Source organism: Amblyraja radiata, chromosome 6 (assembly GCF_010909765.2).
Source record: "Amblyraja radiata isolate CabotCenter1 chromosome 6, sAmbRad1.1.pri, whole genome shotgun sequence".
NCBI lineage: Eukaryota > Metazoa > Chordata > Chondrichthyes > Rajiformes > Rajidae > Amblyraja > Amblyraja radiata.
The window spans coordinates 28,684,259-28,703,644 of NC_045961.1; the positions used below are offsets into that span (position 1 = coordinate 28,684,259).

General features: G+C 44.5%; 1 protein-coding gene across 5 annotated transcripts in view; it reads left to right on the top strand.

Moving 5' to 3' along the window:
- Positions 1-19,386, top strand: part of sesn3 (sestrin 3) — a 114,029-nt gene that overhangs the window by 56,323 nt on the left and 38,320 nt on the right. For all 5 annotated transcript variants that reach the window (XM_033022396.1, XM_033022399.1, XM_033022398.1 and 2 more), the window contains 3 exons: positions 8,628-8,828; positions 12,829-13,011; positions 14,713-14,949. In XM_033022396.1, the coding sequence (XP_032878287.1) occupies positions 8,628-8,828; positions 12,829-13,011; positions 14,713-14,949 (621 nt within the window). The remainder of the gene's footprint in view (positions 1-8,627; positions 8,829-12,828; positions 13,012-14,712; positions 14,950-19,386) is intronic.

The window sequence follows — 19,386 nt, forward strand, 5'->3', positions numbered from 1 at the left end:
GGATGTTTAATTTGTGTTTATTGTATGTTTTGTTTTTATTGGTTCTGTGTATGACTGCAGGCAACATAATTTTGTTCAGACCTAAAGGTCTGAATGACAATAAAGGAATCTAATTCTAATTCTAATTGTGGCACCATCTGCAATTCGTCCAAAACAGTGGTGTCGTCGGCCAACTTGATGATTGAGTTCGCACTATTGAATATTGAATATTTATTACATGTCATTTGAACCTCAGTGAGGCTCAAACGAAACTTAGTTTCCACAGCCATACAAACGGAGACAATTCCCACAAGACACACACACAATTCAAGTTACACAAACATCCATCACAGTGAATATCCTCCTCACTGTGATGGAAGGCAAAGTCTTTCTCTCCCCTGCACCATTTTTCTCCCGATGTTGAAGCCCCAGGCGGGCGATGGTAAGTTCTACGGCCGCGCCGGGAGATGTACGGCCCCGCTCCAGGCCCAAAAGTCACAAAGTTGGAGCCCCCGGCGGGCGCTGGAAAGTCCCGCGGCCATTGAAGCCGCGCCGGGCGATGTACGGCCCTGCTCCGGGTCGTTCCAACCCCGCGACACGGGCTGGAGAAGTCGCATTGCGGGAGCTCCGGTAAGCGGCCTCCACCCGGACCCGCGAGGTCCCCGATATCCCGACAGTCCACAGGTTTGCAGCTGGAGCCTCCGAGCTCCGGGGTCGAGCCGCAGCAACCAGCCACCACCACTCCCCGCACTCCGAAGCCGGCCAGCCCCATGATGGTAAGTCCGCTGCTCCGCAGGCTCCGGGACTGGAGCCCCCAGGTCGTTCCAGCTGGAGGCCGCTCCACGGTGCAAGGCCCCAATGACAACGGAGACCCGACTTGAAAAAGGTCGGGTCTCCCGTCCAGGGAAGAGATTTTTAAAAGTCCCCCCCGCCCCCCACATATACACAGTTAAAAACACTATTTTAAAAAACACGAACAACTACATTTAACTAGACAAAAAATAAAAAAGACAGACAGGCTGAAAGGGCCGCTGCAACAGTGTCGCGCCACCACACCCGAACCTCGGCGAATGTCCGGCGGCACAGTCATGAATATAGAATGAGAACAGCAGGGGGCTGAGCACTCAGCTTTGAGGTACTCCCGTGCTCATTGTTACTGAGGATGATGTATTTCTGCCAAACCAAACAGACTGTGGTCTGTGGATGAGGAAGTTAAGGATCCAATTGCAGAGGGATGCGCAGAGACTCAGTTCCGTGAGCTTGGTAACCAACTAAAACACAGCCTGACGGAAGTGTTTTATTGTCCAAGGGGTCCAATGCGGAGTGGAGAGCTCATGAGATCACATCCTCTATTGACCTGTTATGACGGGAGGCGAACTGTAGTTGGTCGATGTTCTTGTCGAGGTAGGAGTTGATGTGCACCATAACCAACCTCTCAAAGCACTTAATCGTCACAGACATTAGTACCACTGGTCGATAGTCGTTGAGGCAAGTCACCTTAATCTTCTTGGGCACCGGTATTATTGATGCCCTCTTAAAGCAGGTGGGAATCTCAGACCTCAGAAGTGAGAGGTTGAAAATACCCGCAAAAACTCCAGCCAGTTGGTCCGCACAGGTTTTGAGAACTCGACTGGGTATGCCATCAGGTCCAGGTGATTTCCTGAAGGATCTTCTGACGTTGGCCTCTGACTGTGAATGTAATACCATCACGGCGAATGGGGGCTCGCGAAGGCACATCAGTGTTCTCTCTATCAAAGCACAAGTTCTTTAGTAACTTGTCAGTTTCTTTGTTGAACTAAATTAAGCTCGTTTGGGAGTGATGCTTCACTATCGTTTGAGCTGCCTCCTGATTTTGCCTTAGGAGGTGATGGCATTCAAGCCCTGCCACAGTTGCTGAACATTTGCCTCATCCTCCAGCTTGGAGCAGGTCCCCTTTGACCTCTGCGTCACCAGACCTGAATGCCCGGAATCTGGTCTTCAGAAAAATTCGGATCTCATGGTTCATCCAAGGCTTCTGGTTAGGAAACACTTGGAAGGTTTTTGATGGAACACAGTCTTCCACACATTTCCTTATGAAGTCTTTAACGACTATGGCGTGTCCGTTGCCAAGTCCTGGAACATTGCCCAGTCTACAGACACCAAGCAGACCTGTAGTTCCTCTGCCTGCCCTAACCAGCCATGTACAGTCCTCACCGCTGGGGGTGTGCTCTTCAGTTGCTTCCTGTATGCAGGAAGAAGCAGCACCGCTGGCTGAATGGTCAGATTTCCCGAAGTGTGGGCGAGGGATAGAGCGATAGGCATCCTTGATGGTCGTAGGGTGGTCAAGGGTGTTTAATTCTCTGGTGCTGCAGGAGACATGTTGGTGGAAGTTTTTTTTCAGGTTGTCTTTGTTGAAGTCCCCGGCTAAGGTGGTAAATGCCTCGGGGTAAGCCGTCTTGTGCTTGTTGACCACGGCGTGCATCTCCTCCAGTGCCAGACGGACGTCTGCCTGGGGTGGGATGTAGACTTCAAGATGATGGAGGAGAATTCCTTCGGGAGGTAGAAGGGGCGGCACTTCACTGCCAGATGTTCCAGATGCGGGGAGCAGGAGTTAGACAGGACTGCCATGTCTGAGCACCACGAAGAGTTGACCATGAGGCAGATCCCCCCCCCCCCACCCCCCTGCCTCTCCCTTTCCCAGATGCCTGTGTACGGTCCATGCGATGGATGGAGAAACCTTCAGGCTTGACGGCTGAGTTTGGGGAGCTGGGGGTGAGTCATGTCTCCGTGAAATGCCGATGCACTTCTTGTAGGCCACAGAGATTTTTAAAAGAGTTGGTTGGGGACGTGTTAAAACAAAAATTGGAGATGCAGCAAATAAATATTAAAATTTTCTACCATTTTAACTCAAGAACTTTCCTTTACTTTATAATTTTAAGTTGATGTTTTTACTGAGAATTACCCTATAGATAGGAATGAGAGGAATAAATCGGGTAGGTGCCCAGAGTAGGGGAATCGAGGGCCAGTGGACATAGGTTCAAGGTGAAGAGGAAAAGATTTAATAGGAATCTGAGTGGTAACTTTTTCACACAAAGGGTGGTGGGTGTATGGAACAAGCTGCCAGAGGAGGTAGTTGAGGCTGGGACAATCCCAACGTTTAAGAAACAGTTAGACAGGTATATGAATAGGACAAGTTTAGAGGGATATGGACCAAACGCAGGCAGGTAGGACTAGCGTAGCTGGGACATGTTGGCCGCTATGGGCAAGTTGGGCCGTGGGACCTCTTTCCACACTGTATCACTCTATGACTACTAGATATGAGTGGTTGTGGCACAGGACCAAGAAGATTGGATTATGATTATATTTTTAGCAAGATCAGGAGAAGGGCAGATTAAACAAGTTATCTGATCCATATGACCCTTGATGACGAATATCCAAGGGTAATGGACAGAGACCTCATCTAAGCACAGACATCCTAGCAGATCCTCCAATACAGAGCTGAGAAAATTCTGTAATTGCAACACACCATTTTAGAGGAGGAATTAAAATGAGGTTCTGTATTTTCTCTCGGGAGGCAATAATAGATTCCATGGCATCTATTTGGAGAAGGGCAGCGGATATACAGTATATCCTTTGCGTCCTGAATAATACTTATCACTTAAATTGATTATTTGCTCACCACCATTGATTATTTTCTTTGTGGCAGCTTGTGTGTAACTTTTTTTCCCCTGTTGCCAGCCGGGCAACCTCGGCAGCCTTTTAGGTTGCCGAATGACAGTTTAGCTGGTCATTTATGATACCTTGCATGACGCGTGCGATAATGTGCTCGGACGAAATGCGTAGTTACCAGTCGGAATTATGGTCAATGAAGCATTCACATATTATTTCTGATTCACCAATCAAGACATGATATATACCACAATGACATGCAGCAAAATTATAATACAGTATCTCAACTCTTTTTACACGTTGCAATTAATGCAATTTCTATTATTTCTTTCCACTTCCAAACAAAAATGTGGTTGGATTATTCAGCACACGATCAACCTCGGTGAGACCAAGCGCAGGTTTGGCGATCGCTTCTCTCAACACCTCCACTCAGTTCGCAATAACCAACCTGATCTCCCGGTGGCTCAGAACCAACTCCTCCTCCCATTCCGAATCCGACCTTTCTGTCCTGGGCCTCCTCCATGGCCAGAGTGAGGCCCACCGCAAATTGGAGGAACAGCAGCTCATATTTCGCTTGGGCAGTTTACACCCCAGCGGTATGAACATTGGCTTCCCCAATTTCAGGTAGTCCTTGCTTTCTCCCTCCTTCCCCTCCCATTCCCAACTCTCCCACAGCCCACTGTCTCCACCTCTTCCTTTCTTTCCCCCCCCCCCCCCGACATCAGCCTGAAGAAGGGTCTCGACCGGAAACGTGGCCTATTCCTTCGCTTCATAGAGGCTGCCTCACCTGCTGATTTTCTCCAGCATTTTTGTTTACCAACGGGATCCCACCACTGGCCACATCTTTCCATCTCCTCCCCTGTTGGCTTTCCGCAGAGACCGCTCCTTCCGTAACTCCCTGGTCAATTTGTCCCTTCCCACCCAAACCACCCCCTCTCCTGGCACTTTCCCTTGCAACCGCAGGAAATGCTACACTTGTCGCTTTACCTCCCCCGTGATTCCATTCAAGGACACAAGCAGTCTTTCCAGGTGTGGCAGAGGTTCACCTGCACCTCCTCCAACCTCATCAATTGCATCCGTTGCTCTAGATGTCAGCTGCTTTACATCGGTGAGACCAACCGTAGGCTTGGCGATCGCTTCGTCCAACACCTCCACTCGGTTCACAATAACCAACCTGATCTCCCAGTGGCTCAGCACTTCAACTCCCCATCCCATTCCGAATCTGACCTTTCTGTCCTGGGCCTCCTCCATGGCCAGAGTGAGGCCCACCGTAAATTGGAGGAGCAGCACCTCATATTTCGCTTGGGCAGTTTACACCACAGCGGTATGAACATTGACCTCCAATTTCAGGTAGTCCTTGCTTTCTCCTCCGCTTCCTAGCTCTCCCTCAGCCCACTGACTCTGCCCCCCCACCCTCACATCAGTCTAAAGTAGGGTCTCGACCCGAAACGTCGCCTATTTCCTTCGCTCTATAGAATCTGCCTCACCCGCCGAGTTTCTCCAGCATTTTTGCTTACCCATTCACCCAAGTTCTATTATCCCACTTTCCTCACCCACTCCCTACACATTAGGGGCAATTTTACAGAGACATGTTAACCTACAAAGCCAATGCATCTTTTGGATGTGGGATGAAACCCACACGCTTGCAGGGAGAATGTGCAAATTCAACACAGACAGTGCCCGAGGACAGGATTGAATACAGATCTCTGGTGTGTGAGGCAGCAAGACTACCAGCTGTGCCACTATATTTTGTTTTCCAACACACAAAAAAAATTAAATGTTGATAACTTTGGTTACTAAAAAATATAAACTATCCACTTTCCGTCTTAAATCTCTAAGTGACACTATGTCCCCCTTTACATCTACTGTATGTTTTAATTAAGTTCAAGACTATGGGGCCTTACATTGGCCATAAAGTTGCTGCCTAAAAGTGCCAGAGACCCGGAATTGATCCTGAATATGGGTGCTGTCTGGATGGAGTTTGCTCCTTTTCCCTTTGATCGCATAGGTTTTCTCCGGGTGCTCTTGTTTCCTTCCACATTCCAAAGGTGTGCAGGAACCTTTTCCAGACCCAAAACGTAATATTTTCTTTTTGTCCAGAGATTCTGTTATGTTAAGTTACTCTAGCTCCAGTTTAAACCAGCATCTGCAGTTCCTTCCTACACACACGTTACTATACGATAGAACTTTATTAATCCCAGGAGGGAAATTGTGTGTGTGTGTGTGTGGGCATATATATAACACATACACATGCGCACACACACACACACTTATAGTTATTTATTCATATATAAATATATGCTGTTGTTTTCTCGTTTATAACATTGTTTACAGAGTACTATGTTTACATATTCTGTTGTGCTGTTGCAAGTGAGGATTTCATTGTTCTAACTGGGACGTGAGATAATAAAATACTCTTGACTCTTGACTTACATCGCTAATGTGTGGGATAGAACTAGTGTACGGGTGATTGGTGGTCGAGTGGACTCGGTGGGCCGAAGGGCCTGTTACCACACTATCTTTTAAACTAAAAACACTAAAACCAGAGGGCGTCTAAAGAGGGGTCTCTACCCGAAATGTCACCCAATTTCTTCTATCCAGAGATGCTGGCTGCTCCATGGAGTTGCCCCGTACAATTAAAGCATGGAATAGTCTTCACCCAACCATTGTTACCCAACCATTGTTACCCAACCAGACGCAACTAAATTTAAGCTCTTTTTTTTTTTCCCCCGAACCCTTTTTTTGCTTAAAGTCCAATTCAAGAGTCAAGAGTTTTACTGTCATGTGTCCCAGATAGGACGATTAAATTCTTGCTTGCTGCAGCACAACAGAATATGTAAACATAATACAGAACAGGAGGTAAAAGTTCAGTGTGTTTATATACCATAGACCGTATATATATATATATATATATACACACAATAAATAAACAGATAAGTGCAATAGGCTGTTATTGTTCAGAGTTTGGAGTTTGGTGATGGACCCTCCATCACCTCCAGTTTAAATTCTATTTGGAATATTTTTGGAGGACCAGGAAACCAAGAAGCCAGAGTTGCTCCAGGAAATGAATCTGCGTTGGCTTTCAGCGGTCGTGGCGAGGCAGCGAACGGACAGCAATGGCGGCCAGATCTCCCACAATGCAAAGGGAGGGAGAAAGTGCCCGGCTCCGACCAGTTGCCGTGGCAGTGCACATGTGCAGGGCAGCCGATGATGTGCTGGCCGTGGTTGTGTGCATGTGCAAGGCGGCTGACCGTGCCGGCGGATGAGGAGCAGAGAGCGTAGTCCCGGTGGCCTAGACACGATATGGCGGGCAGAGACGGAGAGTGACAGAGAGAGAGAGAGAGATAGAGAGGGGGCCCGCTCAGAGTTGAACGGCAGGTGTCCCTGGTGCTTGCCAAGCCGGGCAAAATGTCACGGCTTTTAGGTTGCCTGGCGGGACTTTAGGTGGCCATTGGCACCCGGGCAACTGTTAATTTATAGCCCTGCATTGTATTTACACACTGGGGTGGGATGTAGATCGCGGTCAGGATGATGGAGGAGAATTCCCTCGGGAGGTAGAAGGGGTAGTAGGATCACATTTATTAAAAAAAAATAAAAAAAATAAAATAAAATAAAAAGTTTCATTACAAGTGTTTTGCAATATCTTTATAGAGGCTGTGTAAATATGCACACTTCTCTCTTAATCTTTAAAGATGTTGCAGTATCTTTCTTGAGTAGGTTTAATTGGATTACAGTCTGAGAAAGGTTTGCATCAGCGAAAGATTTTGTGCTATTCCTAATTAAAACAATGTTTCTGATCTGGAGGAACTGAGCGGGTCATGCGCAATTCCCTCTGCAGATGTTCTGTCCCTCTGCGATCCTCCAGCACTTTGTTTTACTCACTTTTCAAGGATCGGCAGTTTCTTGTGCCTCTGATGTTTCTAATATGTTGTGAATTTGCTGAAAGACAATTTTGAGCAAGGATTTGTTAGCTTTTCATAAGTATTGCCATTTTTCTCTGCACTCCCACTACATCAGCAGTTCCTTTACTTTCATTGAGAATGCAGTGTTCTTGCCATGGCCATGATAGAGCCGAGGAAACTTTTTTCACTTTATAATGGCGATTATCAAAGTAAGAAATAGCTTTCATTTAATATGTATATTACACATGTATGCACGCTATACATATATATAGATATAGATATATAGATATATAGATATATAGATATAGATATATATAGAGAGAGATAAATAAATGTGTGTGTGTTGCTTAAACATTGTTCAATCAGCCAATTTGGTCTATATTAACATTTTAAAGAGCTAAATTGTTTTGGCTATAAACTACTTCAGGGAGTTTAAGAAGGAACTGCAGATGCTGGAATATCGAAGGTAGACAAAAATGCTGGAAAACACAGCGGGTGAGGCAGCATCTATGGAGCGAAGGAAATGGGCAACGTTTCGGGTCGAGACCCTTCTTCGATAGATGTTGTCTCACCCGCTGAGTTTCTCCAACGTGTGTGTGTGTGTATCTCTATGTGTGTGTGTGTGTATATCTGTACACCCATATGCATATATACACAAATGTACCCATGAAATAAACATATTATGAATGAAAGCCATATATGGGATATTGCGATAGTCCCTGCCTTAAGCATGGTGGCGTAGCCGTAGAACTACTGCCTTGCAGCACCAGGGTCCCGGGCTTGATCCTGACCATGGGTGCGTGTCTGTAGGGAGTTTGTATGTTCTCCCCGTTGCGTGGGTTCTCACAATATCTTCGGTTTTCTCCCACTCTCAAAAGATGCACAGGTTTGTGGGCTAATTGACTTGGTATAAATGTAAAAAATGGCCCTAGCGTAGTGTTAATGTGCGGTGTTTGCTGGTTGCTGTAGACTCGGTGAACCAAAGGGCCTGTTTCTGCACAGTATCTCTAAACTAATCTAATATGTATGTAATGAACATGTGTGTGTGTCTATGTATTTTCATTTGATTTATACATATACTTTTGCTTCCTTTTACAGATTGCGCAAGATAATCCTGTAGATGGACATCCCAGTTTATTATTTCTTGAAGAATACTCCACCACTGGACACCCTGACAATACAACAAAAATCATGGCTTTACACCCCCAATACCTAGAGTCTTTTCTCCGCACACAGTATTACATACTGCGTATGGACGGACCACTCCCCTTTGAACACAGACATTACTTGGCAATAATGGTAAAGTAAAATGCATGTGAATCTTATCCTTTTAATGGTATTTTCAAAAATGTATCATTACAGGTTGATCAACTAATGACATTAAAATTATAAAATGGGTTTTAATACTCCTATTACATGCCACTACCTATTTAAGTATTGCCATGCCAGAAGGAAACTGCTCGTTTTGCGACTTTTTAAAAATCATTCATTTCATGTCTCAATTGACAGCTATACCCATGATTTGAAAGGTTTTTGGTTCTCATTCTAGGCTGAGAGGTTAATAGAAAATGGAAGGAAAAATAAATTGTTGGAGGAACTCGGGCAGCATCTACGGCAGCAGTGAGATGGTCGACATTTCATGTTGACATCCTGCATCAGGATAGAGAGTGTAGATAACCGCTATACAGAAGTGAGGAGGCTGAGGCAGGAGACGGGTGCAACCGGGTGAGGAGAGAGATGGGAGAGGAGAAAGAGTGGAGTTGGGAGCTGATGGTAGAGGGGAAGTCGGTGATGGTAGACACAGATAAGGAGAGAGCGGGAAAAAATAAAGGGGGTAAATGAACCCGGGCGGAGGCTGGAAGTTAAGTAGAGATACGAGGCAACAGATCCTGCAATCTGAAAGGTCAAGAAGGTGGTAAGTGGAACCAGATAAGGGAGAGATGATAGGCAGATGGAGCCAGTGTGGAAAGGGATAGGAGACCCAGTAGTTTAAGTGTGTGGGCAATAGGCGTATGGAATCGTGAGGAGGAGCGCCACAAAACTGGGTAACAGGGCTGCGGGGTTTTGAAAAGGAGAACTGGGTGAATCAGACAGATAGAGAAGGGAATAGTGAGTGTGGGTTACCTGAAATTGGAAAATTCATTGTTTGAACCCCTGCATTGTAGATGACCAAGGTAGAGTGAGGTTGCGTTTTTCCAGTTTGCATCTGGGCTTACCTTGCTAGTGGAGAAGGCGGAGGAGATGCAGGTGAGTGTGGGAATGGGTACGGGAGTTGGCGTACAACTGGGAGCTCAGGATTGTCATTGTGGAAGAGCACAGATATTCTACAATGTGGTTGCTTACTGTGCTCTCGGTCACACTGGTGTCAAGGTGGCCAAAAGGAGAGCACAGTATACATTAGATGAGATTGGAGGAGGTGCTCGTGAATCTTTGTCTGACCTGGAAACGCTGTAGATGTTCCTGGATTGTGGTGAAGGAGGATGTGTAAGGACAAGTGTTGCACCTCCTTTGGGAGTTATGGAGAGAATGGTGCCTACAGAAAGTAGAAAGGGGTGGGGAGGAGAAAATGGAGGGAGCCTGCTACAGCTGAATGAGTTGATGGATACGGAGACTGTTGGGGTGTTGGGTGAGGAGCAGAGCAACTTCTATCAGAGGGAGGTGGGGCAAGATAAGAAGTTTGAAAAATTGAGGAAATATGAGCAGTAGCTCTGTCAACCATATTTGAGGGGAAGACATAGTTCCTGAAAAAGCAGGGCATTTCAGATGTCCTGACATGGAAAACCTCATCCTGAGATAGTCTATGGCAGTGACGGAGAATCCAGGAGAAAGGGATATTGTCCTTGCAAGAGACTGGTGGGAAGAGGTGTATTTGAGGTGGTTACGGGAGTCAACGGGTTCATGGTGAATGTCGGCGTATATGGTAAACTAGACCAAGTGCCGACCCGTTGGGTCTGCTCTCTTAACACAATATTGCACCACTAACCCGTAGCCCCCACGGGAGGCATGGTCCCCCAACTGAACCCATTCATGAACTCCCTGATTCAAGCACTCCCCTGCCTCCCTCAGCACTGGACTTTAAAATAAATTGCAATTGCACTTCCCCTGCCTGCCGCAGCAGTTCCAATTGCAATACCAATTGGCCCTCCCCCTCCTGTTGAAGTACTTGCTGTGATATTCCATTGAGATGAAAAGTTCAGAGTGTTCCTGTATTGCAATGTTGTATCGAAGTGAGTTGGAAGCTGGCAGGAAGGAGTTTAACAGTAAAAATATTGTTAAAAGTTGCAATTTTTGAAGCTTTAATCATCAATAATGTGAAATATAGGATGAATTACGGCGTGGAGGGGGAAAATGTGAGAGAATATGTAAAAAATGTAAGCGCTAGCGTGTAGTGTTTTGCGGAAGATACAAAACATACATACAACACACAGACAACATACAAGATTAGACTTTTAAAGGTATAAAAACTATAGGTAATCTGTCTCTTGAGATGGAGACGGAGAGGTCCAGGAAATGGAATGTCAGAAATTTTCCAAATGAATTTGAGGGTGAAGTGGAAGTTGATGGCGAAGGTGATAAAATTGACGTGTTCCTCAGGAGGCAGCATCTGCGTGATGTTGCCTGGAAAGAGTTAGTGAGTGGTGTCGGGGTAGTATTGGGACAAAGATTGTGTTCTATGTAGTCAACAATGATCTGCATTTGGTCCTGATTTGAGCATCTGCAGTCTCTTGCATCCCCAATGGAGAACTGAAGTCCTTGGGGCAGCTGTCTTTTGAAAGAGACATCAAATAATGCACCATTCCTGTAGCTGCTCCTTCACCCAGTCTCAAGATGAACATTAAAAAACATCTTGGATTTCTTCCCCTGGAGGAATTCTCTTTGGTGACTTGTCCAATGTTTATTTTGGTGATATTGGGCAAGGGATGAAGTTCATTTCACTTACCAATGTAACAAATGTACCTCCACTGTCAACCAAAAAATACACTTTAGGATGTGCTTTGGCAGTAACAGATGTGGCAAAAAATGCAAGTTTTTCCATTAAGAGGTTTAGAGGATTTGTTTTATTTACAACCCATGTTTAAAAATGAGTCCATGTGGAGGTCAGTCAAATAATGTGCACACCACAAGGAAATGCCTCTTAGTAAACTTCAAAAGAAATATGAAAACTATAGCTTGTATTTGCTCTGCCTGAAGATTTTTTTACATAACGTAGTTTTCCATTATAACCGTGCCATTTCCTGTGGTTGGGCTGTCATTAATAAGTAGCACTGAGAGATGTATCTGCAAGGTGTACTCTTACTTTTAAAATGGACAAAACATGCACTTTTTACTCTTGCCAGGTGGGGTAGGGTAATGTAGGTGCATTACAGGTTAATCATTTGGTGACTGGATATTGCAAATGCTTTGTCCCAAAATCAGCTGGCAAATCACACTTTGTTTGTTTAGACTAGTTTTAAGGTACAAAATTGATTGATCATTCAGCCAAGTATAAAATGGGATTATAATAGTGGTTCGTTTACTGCAAGGTCCTAAATTACAACCCAACATTAGGTCGTTATAATCTAAACAGCAGCCTTAAATTTTTTTTAAGGAAAAACCCAGGACAATTTAATTAATTGTAATGTATTATGTATTCCTTTAGATATCTAATGACATTTACATTTTAAAGCCTTAAGATGTTTTACATTACAGAGCAGTCTTCCATATTGAGCCCTCACTATGTCCTAACACAGTACAACAAGGTCCATCGCCCCTTTTTGTCTGTGCCGAACATGATGCCAACTTAAACTAATCTCATGATCCATGATCCATGATCCATGATCCATGATCCATGCACATGATCCAATTGCAGTTTTTCACTGAAATCTGTTACTTTCATATTCTTGTTCTAATTGGAGTAAACAGAGCTAAACTTAAAGAAAAGTCTGCCCATTTTTATGGCACTGAACGCTCCTGTAAGCAGTTCCACTACCAAACTATAAATGGTCCCCTCATTGTTTGGCCAAAGTACTTGCAGGAATGAATGTGCTGGATTGTACAATTCTTTATCTGACCGCAAAACTTGTCATTCTTGGTCAAATGCTGCCATTACTTTGTGATACTCTCAAACTGTGGACATTAAGATCTATTTGTATCTGCATGGTACTAATACTAATGGTGTCCTCTGGTGTGCAGTTGCAGATTTATCCTTAATGCTTGATAAAGACAACTGTGAGCATTCCCAAGATCATGTTAATTTTTCTGACTGTATAATATAGCTGCTCTTTTGCTTTATATTTTATCTTTTATCTTTTCTAACCAGGCTGCTGCCAGGCACCAGTGTTCCTATCTGGTAAACATGCATATAAATGAGTTCCTGCAGGTGGGTGGCGACAGTGAATGGCTAAGTGGCTTGGAGTACATCCCCCAGAAACTTAAAAACCTCAATGAAGTCAACAAAATCCTTGCCCACAGACCTTGGCTGATCACTAAGGAACACATTAAGGTAACAAAAATTGATATCCTTCAGCTTTTCATTGATCATAGCTCTTTGTGGACTTTTGCACATGTTAGCCTCTTATTTTGTGTGACTGCACTGTTAGAAACACAAAAGCTTTTTATTTCAGAAAGAAGTATGAAAAATGTAGGCTGTTAAAGATTATAATCTTGGATGAATATGACTGGGTAATATAAACACTGTCTACCCATTGAGTACTTTTCTGGCAATTTGTTTTCAGGATCAAATGTTGAGATTGGTTTGTTTCTTTATCTTTCATTATAGCGATTGCATGGAATTTATGTGATTATGCAATATTATATTTCTTGCTAACCATCCTTTTGTTGTTTACGTAATTTCTCTATTTGGCAGGTCAAGAACAGATCCCAATGGCTTGTTTTTTTCTTTCCATTAGTCTGGTCTGCTGGGCATGTCCTACTGCCCTGATATTATCAACATAAAACTCAGAATTGGACTATACTCTTATCTATCACATTTAACTCTCCCTATTGGAGACATTCCTTTTTGATATACACAGTCCCTCCCCATTCCTCCTCACCATTCTGCGCCTCCCCACACCCCATTGCCCTCCCTTCCACATCGTTCTTCAGCCACGCATCCTGTACACCATTGTCCGATTCTTATACTTCGAGAGTCTTGTGTCCCGAAACGAAACTATATATACTAAGAAAGAAGGACCTCAACAACAAAAAAGAGGCAATCTCTTGTCACAAGTCCAGGCTCAGGAACCCTTGACACCAATGTGAGGCGTTTACCTCTGGACGATTGCTCCCTAACTTATAGAATTACCTATCTCGGTTATTTTTAGTTTAGTCCTGTGACCTTTCTCCACTCTCCCTGTACACCTGAGTTTGCCATGGTGCTATGCTTTTGCTTCTTGCTATTCTCCCTGAAGGAACCCTCTTTCTCTCTCCACCCCCCCCCCCCCCCCCCCCCTGAACTACTTTGGTATTTGAAGCTAAAAACTGGTTTGCGGGCTAGACTCTGTCTGAGTCTGCTGAATTACCTGCCCAGCTCCTTTTATATTGTCTGTCTGGCAGGGATCTAGTCCCTTTTGAATTGACTCCCTTGTCCTGTGGGATGACAACCACTGGAAACGTGCTCCACTCGCAGAGGCTGGAGGTCTGAAACAGTAACAAAACGTGCTGTAAACCCTCAGCAAGCAACCAGCGTTAGTGGAAAGTCCAACAGAGTTCACCTTGGTCAACTGAGAAAGAGATAGCAAAGTTGCTTTAAGTAGCTGATAGTGTGAAGGAGAGATGGATAGGACAAAAGGAATATCTCTGATAGTGTGAAGCTGTGGTTGTCATGAGGAAATCAAATATTTAATCTGTAAGCCAGTTAATAGAGAAAGATTTAGCAGGAACCTGAGGGACACATTTTCACACAGAAGGTCATACGAATATGGAATGAGATGCTAGAGGAAAGGGTTAAGGAAAGTACAATGACATTTGAAGGGACATTTGCACAGATTCATGGAGAGGAAAGGTTGAAAGTAATGGGTCAAATGTGGGCAAACAGGACTAATTTAGATGGGTCATCTTGATCAGCATGGACAAGTTGGGCCAATGGGCCTATTTCCATGCCATGTCACTGACTGGCATCATTCTTGTGTATCTGAGACAAAGGTTAGTGCATTGCTAAGAGCTCGAGTCCACAGGAAATAAGAAATGTTGCTTTTATTTTCAGAAATTACTTAAACCAGGAGATAACAACTGGTCTCTGGCTGAGTTGGTGCATGCCATGGTTCTGTTGGCGCACTACCATGCCTTGGCAAGTTTTGTCTTTGGAAGCGGCATTAATCCAGAGATTGATCAAGATACCAGCCATGGCTTCAGAGCACCAGTCGTCAGCAACTTCTGCAAGTGCAGTAACACCAATGAGAGCCATGTGGAGGATGTCATATCTGTGCACAGCAGCCCTGGGGTTAGTGCAAGGAAACAAAGATATTAATTCATTATTCTAACAAATGTTGAAACAAACTAACAAAACTACATACATTACTTTTTTAAATGTAAAATATAATTTAAAATTATGCAACAGTGTGTTTGAACTGTGTGACTTCTGGTCATGATAGTTTGTGGACTTTGACATTAAAGGGCCTGTCCCACCAGCATGCGACTCCGTGTGGCAAGCGCGACCTAACATGGTCGCTTGAGCCGTACGGCCTCGCGGGACCGGTCCCATTTCGATCGCCGGAGCGGTATGGAATTGTGCGGAACTGGTCCCGACATCGCGCGGGGCTCTGAAAAACAGACCGTGTTCAAAATTTCCGCGCGGCAACGGCCTGCCGGCCCGCAGCCACCTCTACGCCGTACGCATTACCTCAACGGGAGTGCGCAGCATCTCGACGTGCGCATACTTCACTCGAACCTCACGTCACTCACTCGACCCCGCTTCCGGTTTGGTCGCGCTCGCCGCATGCAGGAGCATGCTGGTGGGACAGGCCCTGTACGGGGATCACTTGACCTCCGCGCGGCCCCCGCTTCTGGTTTGGTCGTGCTCGCTGCATGCAGGCGCATGCTGGTGGGACGGGCCCTGTATGGGGATCACTCGACCTCCGTGCGGCCTCCGCTTCTGGTTTGGTTGCGCTTGCCGCATGCAGGTCGCATGCTCGTGGGACAGGCCCTTACCACTTGCACAGGAGACAGCATGTGTCTCATGGGGTCCCATGACTCCCTAAGGTTTGCTTGGGAACTACTGGGACCCCACAAGGTATTTACAGTCTCTGTTCATTTTGATCTGTGACTTTAGCACCCTCAGTTTCTTTCTCACTTGTTTAATGTGAACCACATATAAACTATTGTGATTGAGCCTAAATGAAAGCAAATGAGAAAGACTGTAAAAGGAAACCAGTCACAATGTTATTGCTAGTCTTTAAATATTTCCTTTTTTCTTTACTGTTTGAGTCCCTGTGTTAAATTTCCACTGCCAAACAAAGAAAGAAACAAAGGTCGAGATGGAAATTGTGCACTCATCATAAGCAGCTAAATGGGGGAAGTGGCAGTAAAATATAGGGTTGACCTCAACCAATATTGAGACAATAGTCACCTAGAAGTTGGCGTTGGCAAGTTGTGTCGAAAGGCCTGTTTCTGTGCTTTATGACTCTGATTCTATCAGCTGTTTTTTTTACCCATCAGCATCTGCTCCAGACTACATTCATCAGATCCTCTAACATTATTGACTTCCTCCAATTCAAGACCTTAACTTAAGGACCAAACTCATCCCTTTCCTTGAATCTTGCAGAGTTATGATCACTGTCTCCAAGATGTTTCTGGACTGATATTTCATCCACCTGCCGAGTTGCTGGCATTTCTTTTTAACTTAAGCCTAGAAATGTCTTGATGTAGCCTAGTGAAAGTTGTATCGACAACTTTTATTTGAGTCATCTATCAAGACTTTATTTTTGGTTTTCCATGGCAGGTTAAATTGAGGAAAACTATGCCTATTTGCATGACGTGAAAGGGCTGAATAGAGTGGACGTGGAGAGGATGTTTCCACTAGTGGAAGAGTCCAGGAGCAGAGGGCAAAGCCTCAAAATAAAAGGATGTAATTTTAAAAAGGAGATAAAGAGGAATTTCTGTAGTCGGGTTAATTGGCTTTAACAGCGTAGTGGCATAGCGGAAGCGTGCTGGGGCCCACAACCCAGAGTATGCTGGATTGATACCACGCTCTGCTTGGTTTTAAAAACAGAATTTCAACTCTGTACGTCCCAGCAGCATCAAAATCCCTCTGGAGGTGGTGCAGCAGTGGAGTTGCTGCCTTGCAGCGCCAGAGACCTGGGTTTGATCCTGACTACAGTGCTGTTTGTGCTGAGTTTGTACTTTTCCGGGTTGCTCTTGTTTCCTCCCACATAGCATAGACGTGCGGGTTTGTAGGTTAATTGGCTTCTGTAAATTATCCCTAGTGTGTAGGATAGAACTAGTGTACGTATGATTGCTGGTTGGCATGGACTTGGCAGGCTGAAGGGTCTGTTTTCACGCTGTATCTCTAAAAGAAAACTTGAATTTAATGCGACTAATGGGTACATTACACATAATTTACATATACATTTATAACCCCTCCCCACCCCCACCCCCACCGGAAAAGGTGTGGCTTTCATGGAGTGATTGACAGGAGAGAGATTCTCAACATTTAAAAAAAAAACTAATAACACTTATTTTTCATTGATGGGAAGAATTCTCTGCATCTGCTCAGCGGAGGGGGACTGAGTAAGATGGCCAGAAATCACAGCCGTAAGTGGTAGCGTTTTATCTAAAATTAATATACAGTGCAAACAGGAAGTAAGTGCATTTACAGTAGTGCCTTTTAACTTCAAGCTAAAGCACCCAAGCCACCATTTGCAGTAAGTAGTGCCTTTCAACTTCATGCCACCATTTGCAGTAAGTAGTGCCTTTCAACTTCAAGCCACCATTTGCAGTAAGTGGTGCCTTTCAACTTCAAACCAAAGCTCCCAAGCCACCATTTGCAGTAAGTAGTGCCTTTCAACTTCATGCCACCATTTGCAGTAAGTGGTGTCTTTCAACTTCAAGCCACACCCAAGCCATCATTTGCAGGAAGTAGTGCCTTTCAACTTCAAGCCACAATTTGCAGTAAGTAGTGCCTTTCAACTTCAAGCCAAAGCAACCAAGCCACCATTTGCAGTAATAGTGCCTTTCAACTTCAAGCCAAAGCTCCCAAGCCACCATTTGCAGTAAGTAGTGCCTTTCAACTTCATGCCACCATTTGCAGTAAGTAGTGCATTTCAATTTCAAGACACACCCAAGCCAAGCCAACCAGGGGGGAGGGGAGGGAGGGGGAGGGGGAGGGGCAGGGGGCTTTCTGGAGCGCTAGTATGAACCATTTTAGAACCAATAGATATTTTATTTGCAAGCTTTAGAACCAATACATTTTTTTGCAAGCTTTAGAACCAATAGACATTTTTTTTGCAAGCTTTAGAACCAATAGACATTTTTTTGCAAGCTTTAGAACCAATAGACATATTTCTGTCAGCTTTAGAACCAATAGACATATTTTTGTCAGCTTTAGAACCAATAGGCATATTTTTGCAAGCTTTATTTAGAACCAATAGAGACATTTTTTGCAAGCTTTAGAACCAATAGAGACATTTTTTGCAAGCTTTAGAACCAATAGAGACATTTTTTGCAAGCTTTAGAACCAATAGAGACACTTTTTGCAAGCTTTAGAACCAATAGAGACACTTTTTGCAAGCTTTAGAACCAATAGAGACACTTTTTGCAAGCTTTAGAACCAATAGAGACACTTTTTTGCAAGCTTTAGAACCAATAGACACATGTTTTGCAAGCTTTAGAACCAATAGACACTTTTTTGCAAGCTTTAGAACCAATAGGGACACTTTTTGCAAGCTTTAGAACCAATAGACACTTTTTGCAAGCTTTAGAACCAATAGACATTTTTTGCAAGCTTTAGAACCAATAGACATTTTTTTGCAAGCTTAAGAACCAATAGGCACTTTTTTTTGCAAGCTTTAGAACCAATAGACACATTCTGCAAGCATTTTAGAACCACTAAGGGCACTTGCATTTGAGTAGACATGTGTTCAGTGTTATTCACAGCTCAGAGAAACGTGACCCTCTGCCTCCCTCCATCTTGAAGAGACTGTGTGGCACACCACTTCCTGGTTTTATAGTTCCTCCCCCCTGCCGCCAGCGGGGGCAGCAGAGAGAATGGGGAATTTTGTTAAAACATTAATATCTCTGTCATTTTTAATCGACGGGAAAAATCCTCGGCACACTTGCGGCGGAGGGGGGCTCTGAGCGAGGTGGCCAAAAATGATGGCCGTAGGTGGCGGCGTTCTCTCGGAAATCGCAGCGCAGATGGCCAAAACCAGTCAAGAACAGAGTTTTAGTAATATAGATAATAATAGGTGCAGGTGTAGGCCATTCAGCCCTTCGAGCCAGCATCGCCATTCAATGTGATCATGGCTGATCATCCCCAATCACTTCCTGCCTTTTCCCCTGACTCCGCTATATATAAGCACAGACAACTTTTTTTCCCCAAACGGTATACTATTCGTGAAATGCCTAGGCCTTAACCCTAGCAATAGGACAGGAAAGATCAAGCCTGCCTGTGAACTTCTCCCTCCAATCTCCACCCTCTCATCTGATCACCACTTCCACTAACTATAGTTGGAGACCATGGAAGAAAGACCGAACGTGTAGTTTGTCTACAACTCTGGGTGCAATGCCAGGATTTCCCAATTCCATTGCACAATATATTTTGACTGTCATTTGCGGTAGTACTTGGATCTTTCAACATTTCATTCATTAGCAGTACATGCCCACATGCAATGCTACTCCAGTGCACTATAGGCAGCCTAAAGAATTTCCAGATCCATAATTT